The 10,178-nt window shown below is 43.0% G+C and overlaps 2 protein-coding genes across 5 annotated transcripts in view; one reads left to right on the forward strand and one right to left on the reverse strand.

Moving 5' to 3' along the window:
- The window catches only part of kiaa1958 (KIAA1958 ortholog), a 218,481-nt gene that overhangs the window by 4,701 nt on the left and 203,602 nt on the right, over nt 1-10,178 (forward strand). The window contains exons 6-7 of one of the 2 annotated variants that reach the window (XM_079523536.1): nt 1,317-2,286; nt 2,790-3,730. In XM_079523536.1, the coding sequence (XP_079379662.1) occupies nt 1,317-1,639 (323 nt within the window). In that variant the 3' untranslated portion in view covers nt 1,640-2,286; nt 2,790-3,730. Of the gene's footprint in view, nt 1-1,316; nt 5,114-10,178 lie in introns of those variants that run through there. The other variant, XM_079523535.1, reaches the window with a different exon arrangement.
- Nucleotides 5,959-10,163, reverse strand: inip (ints3 and nabp interacting protein). Of its 3 annotated transcripts, none has more exons than XM_079523679.1 (4): nt 9,998-10,163; nt 8,954-9,053; nt 7,256-7,343; nt 5,959-6,608 (listed from the first exon to the last, which is right to left on the reverse strand). In XM_079523679.1, the coding sequence occupies exons 1-4, from the start codon at nt 10,029-10,031 to the stop codon at nt 6,504-6,506; spliced, it is 327 nt and encodes a 108-aa protein (XP_079379805.1). In that variant the 5' UTR covers nt 10,032-10,163; the 3' UTR covers nt 5,959-6,503. The 3 variants fall into 3 exon arrangements, with proteins under 3 accessions (XP_079379805.1, XP_079379807.1, XP_079379806.1); XM_079523681.1 differs by lacking the exon at nt 9,998-10,163 and adding an exon at nt 9,757-9,989; XM_079523680.1 differs by lacking the exon at nt 9,998-10,163 and adding an exon at nt 9,751-9,989.

Below are 10,178 nucleotides of genomic sequence, written 5' to 3' on the forward strand. Positions count from 1 at the left end.
TGTGAACAGCTAATCTCCGGCACCGTTAACCCGATCGATGCCAACTTTTGCACACACACTCCCTGGATGCCAACGATGAACCTCTGCCCCAAAATTTCCAGAACGGCCTGTTATAGCGCCACCAGGATGCCGCTTTGTGCAAAACAAGTTTTTGGACAGTACACCTACAGATTTTGTCCAAACATCACGCAAATTGGTACACAGTCTCTCTAGAGCCATTCAACGAAACGGGTCTTTCAGATTTCTCAGACTCCATCCTGATTGGCTAAGATTGGCTTCCAAAGTTTGCAAGAGTGCTCAGTTTCAAACAAAATGCTGCAAATCATGAACACATCGTGTGATTTCCGTGAAATTGTGCACGCACATTCCCTCTAGGCCGAGGAAGAAATGCCACATGAACATTTTCAACTCAGCCTCATGGTGGCGCTATAACTGGCCAAAAAGTGTTTTTACCTCTAACTGCACGGATCTGTGGATAACTTTGTATGCCAACTCCCTAGAGGCCAAGGAAAAACTTTTGCCTGGAATTTTTCACATCTGCTCTTTATAGCGCCACCAGGAGGCCCACATATGTAAAACACATTTTCTAATATTACTCCTTCAGATTTTATCCAAATTTCACGCAAATCGGTACACATGCTCTCCATAGTCATGTGATCAAGACGGGTTTGTTTGATTTCTCATAATCCACCCTCATTGGCTACGATTGGCTTCTAAACTTTTCAGGAGTAGCCCGCTTTGTACCCGTTTTGTACAAATCGCCACAACTACTCAACGCAGCGTCCGATTGTGGTGAAACTGTGCATGCATATTCCCACTAGGCTTTGGAAGAAATGCCACTTGACCGTTTCAAAATCAGCCTCATGGTGGCGCTACAACAGGCCAAGCCGCGACACACACACACACACACACACACACACGTTTATATTGCTCCTAAACATTTTGCCAAACATCACACACACACTCCTATCCTCCTGGTGGAGACCTGTGCCCAGAAGGGCACTTTTTCTAGTTCCAATCTGTAACCATGCACGTGCGCGTACTGTATGTATGTGCATGCTGTGCGTGTTCCAATATGTTGTTTCAGGGGGTCCCTGAAACAACATATTTTCAGTTGAGGGTCGGCGGCCAAATACATATCATTCTGGAGGTCCTTGACATGAAGTAGTTTGAGAACCACTGACATAGAAACATAGGTTCTTCAGAAAACTGCCATGATTTGGAAGACAATTTTGTAGAATCTCAGGTCTTAATGGGTGAATTAAGACCTGAGACCCCCCCTCTCTCTCTCTCTCTCTCTCTCTACTCTCTCCTAGTGAAGAACGTGGTGGGCGTGATCGCTCGCTACATGGCGGCGCTGCAGGAGTTCCGCCGCAGCGTCTCCATGAAGGTGGCCTTCGACCGCGTCGGCGTGGACAGGAACACCATATCCCGCACGGCGGCCATCGCCGAGCTCAGCCTGTCGGCCCCCGAGGTGTTCCACGCCCTGGCGCCGTGGGACGAGAAGGAGGAGACGTTGGCGCACTACGCCCACCGCTGCCGGCAGGCCATGGACGACAACATCAAAGCCAAGATCAAGGCCATGAAGGCCAAAGGAGACCTGCTTCCCATCGTGTCAAAGGACTCGAGTCCCATGTAAACGTTGTCCTTATATAGGCTCTCTCTCCTTGAGAGATGCCACGTCAATGCCGCTAAATGACGCCACGTCTTCACGTGACCGTAATTATGGAGCTTACGTGGTATCCATGTCCATATACTGTATGGTGTATACCGCTCGGAATATGTCGGCCTCTTCATCCCAATCCATATATGGGTATTTCAGACTGCTTTCTTAGATCAGGGGTTCTCAACCTGGGGGTCGCGACCCCTCTGGGAGTCGCCAAATTATTTTGGGGGGTCCCCAGATTATTAAAAAAAAGTTCTTTTTTGCAACTGAATGGCTGGAAAATGGAAATTAAGAGTATACATAACATAGTACACATAGTACATGCATAAACCTTCCTTAATGATTATATCTGGTTTCAGTATTTATTTATGATGTATTTTCTCTATAATTAAGGTTATTGTAGCGGCCAATTTGTATTGGGGGTGGGAAGGGGGGCGCAGCAGGGGTCGTGAGACATGGCCAAAGTATTTCCGGGAGGAGTCCCCAGCCAAAAACGTTGAGAACCCCTGCCTTAGATGAGTATCTCAGCCCACGACATAAGTTATATGGGTCTTTGCATAGAGTCCCAGAGCTAACAGTTGGGTAGCTCTATCAGACACGACAAACCCTCTTCTACATTGGTGCCAGCGGATTCGACCGTTATCTCTGTATTGAATAGGCGAAATCATCCGTTATCAGCACCTTCGAATAGGGCCATTATGGCCATACTAGTGGCCATACTGACATACTCACCCTTGGCTGAACATAGCCTGGTCAAGGTTTCCCCCTGGTGGACGTGTCATTTCCAACTATTTTGGCGCATGGAAACTAGGGGCTACTAATATATACTATTCTCTGCCTATCGGGACGTAACTCGGACGGCGCTGAGTCGGGTCTGGTGGCCGTCTCAACGCTCGGCACGGCGATTCGCTCGGCTAGCGCCTCGCTCGGCGGTGCCTCACGTGGCTCAAGGACACCAGACACGGCGCGCCTCCGTCAGGACATCAGTGATAATGACAATAGGTGATAATGACATACTGAAACAGTGAGTATGCCAGTATGGCCATATTGGCCCTATTCGAAGGTGCTGATAACGGATGATTTCGCCTATTCAATAGAGAGATAACGGTCGAATGGGGTGCAGGTGCCACTGTGCTGTACTGCAGTGGTTCCCAAAGTGGGGTCCGGGGACCCCCAGGGGTCCTTGAGGGAGTTCCAGGGAGTCCCCAGATAAATGATAGTTTGGAAACAAATGGACCTTTTACGGGTCTGTAACTCTGAGAGTGTACAAATGGAACCAAATGTACCCGTTAGGGTTGGGAATCACTGCTAGAGACGTAAAAATCTTCTCTTATGGGGGTCCCTGGCATATATTTTCAAATGGGGGTCCGTGGGCTAATCAGTGTCAATTTGGGGGTCCTTGACATGAAAAGGTTTGGGGACCACTGCTGTACTGTACATGTGACATCGTTGTAACGTTACATGTGAGGTCATTATGTTAGAATGTTACGTGCGACTTCATTGGAACGTGTGAAGTAAGATACGTGTGTGAACTGAACTGTGAACTAGGTTTGAGCCACAGACCTGGCTGGCCTGAGACTGGGGTATATCATCAAATAACATAAACCACCCTTTTATTATACTTGTGTAGTACTGTTATCAGAGTACTTGGTGCAGAGTCAGCTCTGACCATTAGGTGCCCATGGATTAACCCATTTTGGGCGGGAACCCCTTTTGGTGTTTTAAACATGTTATAATTTAGCTATTGAAAAATAGCAGATCTACAAGCTCATAGCGCGCCACCGAGTGGCGTGCTACGAGCTTTATAGGTCTGCTATTTTTGAAAAATCGTGAAAATATTTATTTCAGAAAACTGGAGGATTTAGAATATTTTTTTTTAAATTTTGAGGTCAGGCCTAAATGGGTTAAAGTTATCAGTCGCCAGTGCTCGCCACGACTGATTTTAGTAATTTGGATTGCACGGCAGTCTTCGATGGAATCATGTTGTGCCCCCTGAAAATAGCCACAGCGTCAAAGATGCGTTGTAAGCTTCTAGATTTGCTTAGCCTGATTGTCAGACTCTGAGAGCCTCAGTGCGCTCAGTCGAGTGGGTGGGGTCTATGGGCTGGAAACCAGGCTAAGATTTGCTCTTTTCAGTTATTAGTTATGAAAGGGTAATTGAAGTGTTCTTCAAACTAGCAATAGAATAGAATCAATAGATTCGATTTATGAGTATTTGAAGTGGTCAAACTAGCTACACAACGAATGTTGCATGAAGCATCTTCCAAAACCCCTAATCTTGGATATTTCATAAAAGAAAAACCTCAATCTGCAATTTCTTCAACTGGAATGTGGAGCATTTAGGGAGGTTTAGAAAGATTCTACATAATTATCGTGCTAATTGTTGAGGAAACACTCAGTTTAACGAATCATAGATTGGGACTTGGCCTACAGTATCAACAGTTTTCAGTCATGACATTTTATTTTGCTTTAAACCATGAGCGCATTTTAGATTGTGCCAATTCCACCACTGATATGTTGTACTTCATACTCACACTGAAATGACTTGATGTCTTTAACACCTTAAAAACAAACTTTTAGTAGTAGTCAAAATACAAACCAAATTGAAAACATGATTTTAAAAGACCAGTACTATAATAACAACTACAAGTAGGCGTAATGATGTTGATGATAATAATATGAATGAATTCCCAGTGGGATTTTTTATTTTTTTCGTATCATGATCTTTTACTCCCCAATCAGAGGAATCAGTCTCTTTCATGCGTGCAGACACACACGTGCAATCCGTGCACACTGCACACACACACACACACACACAGTCTTAGTGAAGTACTTGTTATCAGAGTACTTGAAGGCTAGCCTAAGATTTCAGTCATCTCCATAATTGGACAAAGATTGCAGACTGTCTCTCACTCACTCTCGCACACACATTTGACAAACAAAGGTCATACATGCTTGCATTACAGACAACACAACTGTACTTGTGTACCATCTGTAACCTTAGTCCAGTGATATTGGATATTATTATGGCCATTAACATGTAAATATATTAGATCCGATTAATAATTTAAGCAATGCATTCATGCCTTTTCCATTTACATGTGGTATTTATGTGCATTCTCATTTACTGTAGCTATACATTTGGTCTGTCTGAATTGTGATTGGATCTCATTTTCTGTGCACACTATGCAAATAGAGCTGTGTTGTTAAGATTTGTTAACTTGCTCGTACTTCCCTTTTGCCGTGGAATGAGAAATGATCTCTATTAGGAGGCAACATCTTATCACCTGTCCGTCACCATTGTTGGTCACTTACTTTTGTAGGTGGCATTTCTACCTGTGATTATGTCTGTACCGCATCATTTCCTCCCAAGTTGATAGCATTTCTACCAGAAGTGATGGCGATTCTCTGTCGACTCTACACATAAAATGTACACCCACTGACTGAGTGGCAATCTGATTTCTGTGCGTATCAGACCTAGCCTGGCTAATAAGCCAGACTCAAATCACACTGTCGTGTGGTATTTGAGTCTGGAGATGCTGTGTATGGATTGTATGGATCTTGTTTCCCGGGGGGCGGGTTCAAACATTTTCTCTTTGACGCAATTGGTCAGAGCTACTGTCAGTCAAAGGTCTCAAGCATTGAACGTCACTGTACCAAAGCCCGCCCATATTGCATACTGTGTCCCGATTGGCCACACCAGTTCTCTGGTGTAGGAAATGGGCGTACAATTGAGCCTCTCCAGACCGTAATCCGCCGGCAGGCAATTTTTTTTTTGCCAACGGCTGATTCGGTCTGGCTTATTAGCCAGGCTATATCAGACCACCTACACATCATGTGGTCTGGCAAATCCAATAAAATGTTGATCTTGTGCTGTTGTGTTTACACCTTACATTAACATATCTAAAATGCAAATCATGTTTGGGCTCATGAAGAGCCATGGAAGACATGAGTAACCACAGATTGTGACATTGTCACCACCCACTTGAAGCTCTTTTGATGGGTAAGTTGGGTCTATTCTACCACAAATAATCGTATGATTTCCAGGTTCAATATTGTTCCTGTTGAAACACTAACAATTATATAATCTAAACACAAAGATAATGCACAACTATAGATGCTAGCTCCATTTGGAACATTTAGTACAGTGGGAGAATATATGGTTCTGGATTAATTACAATACATTTTCAATTGACAAAAAATGTACTGTATCGTGTTTTATATTGGAGATGGCCTACTGACTTAAATATTGCTTTTCAGGTACTCTACGGAAAAGAGTCCATACACAGTAACTCAACGCAAACCAATTTATTATCATCCAGGCTGATTCAGAATTCAGATCATGCGACGATAAAATATCACAAAATAAGCAAAATAAAAATTGATATAAAACTTGGACTTGTACAAGAGCAGATCTCTATGGTTCTGCCAAACAAAGAGTTTGTCATCAAATGTTCGGAAACACTGCCAATCTGCTCCAAATCCGGCGTCAGAGTGCTCCGGTATGATATCAGTTCAGAACAACTGTCGGATACTTCAAATGAATTCAGTTCATGCCATGTATAAACATTACCCGTTTTGTTGGACTTGAATGCATGTTGAATACTCAATCTTTGAATAGAAATGCCATCTCAGAGCATATTCTGAATGCACCCTTGACTCTACTGAGTGTGTGTGTGTGTGTGTGTGTGTGTGTGTGTGTCTAACCAAGATTTAAACTAGCAGAAATAAAATGTTAATACCAGGCTCCATCTCACAACTAAAACTAATTTATGATGGAAAGAAGAGCCTAGAAGGGGTGTGTGTGTGTGTGTGTGTGTGTGTGTGTGCGTGCGTGTCAGGTCACGGGGTCAGGCTCCAGGCGTGGAAGAACAGGCAGGATGAGGTTTCCGAATGACGAATCTTGTGTGATGAAGAATCCTGATGAGTGAGCGTGTGCATGCTGCAACAAAACCACACACACACACAATCATAAGATACATGTAGAAATGTATGTGTTCAGTAGTGCTTCTTAAACATGTCAGTATATAATATTAGGCATCAATTTCCAGCTTTGAGCTTGTAGATCTGCTATTTCCGTGGCTAAAGAGAGCTACGACGAGGTGTTGATGAACATCTTGGATATTGTAAGGACTGAATCCGTCCTTGTGGCGGTAACTATCCACAGAAAGTGTTTATTGAGTCTGCCATGCATTTCTATGGTGAAGACGCACTCCTCTTCCCAGTGCTCAAGCATCGCACTTCAGCACTCTCTGCGTCTGCCGTCTTTTGGTGCAGTGCTTCAAGCCCTCCAAATTAGGGATGGGACGTTAATCGCAATTATTCTTTGCCACAATAAAACATGTTCATGACATGAAATGCAGCTCAAAATTCTTTACAGAGCAAAAAACAAAAAGTGAATGAGACTGTACTGTACATATAGGGGTGTGTACCTGTGTGTGTGTGTGTGTGTGTGTGTGTGTGTGTGTGTGTGTGTGTGTGTGTGTGTGTGTGTGTGTGTGTGTGTGTGTGTGTGTGTGTGTGTGTGTGTGTGTGTGTGTGTGTGTGTGTGTGTGTGTGTGTGTGTGTGTGTGTGTGTGTGTGTCTGACCTGCAAGGCAGTCTTCTGTTGAGCAGCAATGTGCTGCTGTTCTGCATTATCCCTGAAGTCTTTCAGATTAGGTCTGGAGAGAGAGATACTGAGAGAGAGCAAGAAAGAAGAGGTCAATAATTAATAATTATCAGGTCAGATATACACATAATATAATATTCTGATTGATGACTGTCTTTACTATTTATTGAACATATTGATCCGTCATTAGAATATGATAGGAAACACTGTGTTTGTTTGGCCTTTGGCACGACTTGAGCACTCGTAAAATTCTACTGACCAAATCACAGAATAAACAAAGCATTGTATGTGAAATTGTTCTCCGTCATACACGTGACTAAACTACTAAAGGATGAATTAGCTTTTGTTGAGCTGTAAATTCAGTACCCTCTACAGTTGATAAAATAAACCTGTAAAGAGTACATTTGGTTCGCCATCAAGCTCGATTAAGCTCGCAGCTCGTTGTGAGCTTGTATTGGAGATCGCTTTTTTTATGAACATTCCCCCTAGAATAGGGGGAATCGTCCACGCCTTCGTCTCCTCCAGGCTGGACTAGTACTGTAATGCACTTCTCATCAGGATCCCTAGCAAGAGCCTTCAAAGGCTCCAATACATCCAAAACAGCACTGCTAGGATCCTGATGAGAGTGCGCAAACGAGAACACATCACACCCATCCTCCGCTCACTTCACTGGCTCCCTGTCGCATTCCGGACACAATACAAGATATCCCTGCTCACCCACCAATGCGTCCACGGAAATGCCCCCCTCTACGTCAAATAATTAGTCTCCCTGAAACCCTCGACCCGCACCCTCTGCTCTCAAACACATACTGCCTCAACCCCGTCACGGCCAACCTGCGCATCTGCGCATCATGGGTGACAGGGCCTTCTGCACAGCTGCCCCTGAACTGTGGAATACCCTCCCCGCACACTTGAGAGCACCACAGTCAATCGACTGCTTCAAGAGAGGACTAAAGACCTACCTTTTTAATAAGGCTTTCCCCCAAACCCACTGATTTTATTCCTTGACCTCATGTTCAATATTTTTTTTTTTGCTTTTGCCTACTGTCTCATATTTTGCCTAATGCCTACTGTAGCACTTTGAGATTCCGATGAATGTAAAGTACATTATAAATAAAATCCATTATTATTATTATTATTATTATTAAGAAAAGTGGTTAACAAAAATCACACCCGTGTGAACTGAGTGGTGTAAGGTATTATATAGCCTGATCAGCTGTGGTCTGACGTAATGAAATCACACCCATGTGAACTGAGTGACCATAGCAACCATGCTCATTTTTGAGTGGTGTAAACCACTCCTACAACTGGCTTTGTTAGTCTGTCTGTCTGTCTGTCTGTCTGTGCAGAAAAAATGAGCATGGTTGCTACGGTCACCCAGTTCACCCGGGTGTGATTTCATTACGTCAGACCACAGCTGATCAGGCTATATAAGACCTTACACCACTCAGTTCACACGGGTGTGATTTTTTTGGTACGAACAAACACGTGGACACATGGACACGTAAACTAACAAAGCCAGTTGTTGGAGTGGTTTACACCACTCAAAAATGGCATTTTAAGTGGCATATTTTGATTACTGCGATAATATCGTCACTTGTAATCATTTCCACACTATTCGTGATATGTAATTTCTTTATCGATCCCATCCCCAAGCGTGGATAAATTAAGCCCCACCTGGCTCCAGGGTTGTTCAGAGACTGACTGGACTGCAGCAGCCGTCTCTTCTCCTTGTCCAGTTCCGCCAGGATGGCCACACGGGCCTTGTTCTGAAAAGCTACAGTGAAGAAAGAAAGCCATGAAGAGAGCTCGAGACATTGAAAAGAGTCACTCACTACATGACATACATATAATCACAGTTCATGATTATGTCCCACGGCCACAACAAACCATGTGCAACCCACATTCGGAGCAAACACGGGACTAAATTAATTTCGCTCCTATGCCACAACAATGTGGAACGCCCTACCAACTGTCATTAAGACATGTGAATCCCTTGACTCCTTCTAAACCGCTCTGTTATGATGAATTGAAAATACTTTATGGTGTCGTCCACTCACAGTTTTTGCATTGAGTTGTGCTTGAAATGTACTGCAATTCTGCAAACTGTTAATAAATACTTCAATCTCAAACAATCATGTGTGAACCATGGCTAATATCAGACATCAGACATGTTGACCTGGCTGAATATAAGCCTCTGTATGTTTTTTGAGACTGTGCCCTGTACGTCACATTAAAGAGGATTGTGTGTATATAATATAATAGCACAACAGTCAAGAAAAACAATCTGACGTTTATCTCTCATACCGAAAGATGTAGCCTACTACTGGTCTCTGGAACAGTCTAACAATATTTTAAAACTACTAAGATGAAATTGTGTGTGTGAACAGTATTGAAACCATAAATAAATGACAATTAAGAAAAACATGGGGTCTGCTGCTAACCACACAAACATATATACTGTATATTCTTACCCTGACCTGAAGGATTAGCAGCCATGACGGACCAATCAGATTCTATCCATCAATCTAGATTCTAGAATCTAGATTATAAGGCAGACACCTGACTATACGTTATGGTGCACTGTTAATTCATAACAGCTTTACAACAAAGTGAACAAACAAACAAACACACACGTATGATGAGTTCTCGTTGACTATATCCAGCACATTGTTTTCTTTTTCTTCCAAATGTAAAGTGACGCAAGACCAGAATAATTACCATATCCGGTCGTGGACTTCAAAATAAAACTCATCAATATAGTTCAATGACGTCAACAAAGTTGCTTAATACAATGTTGTTATTATTGTTGTTATTATAATACGTCTAATAATAGTTTTCATAACCTGTATACCGATGTATTTGCAAATTTGTACATGCAAATAATGGTGTGTTCTAAGGG

The sequence above is a fragment of the Electrona antarctica genome (genome assembly GCF_951216825.1).
Source record: "Electrona antarctica genome assembly, chromosome: 16".
Taxonomy (NCBI): Eukaryota; Metazoa; Chordata; class Actinopteri; order Myctophiformes; family Myctophidae; genus Electrona; species Electrona antarctica.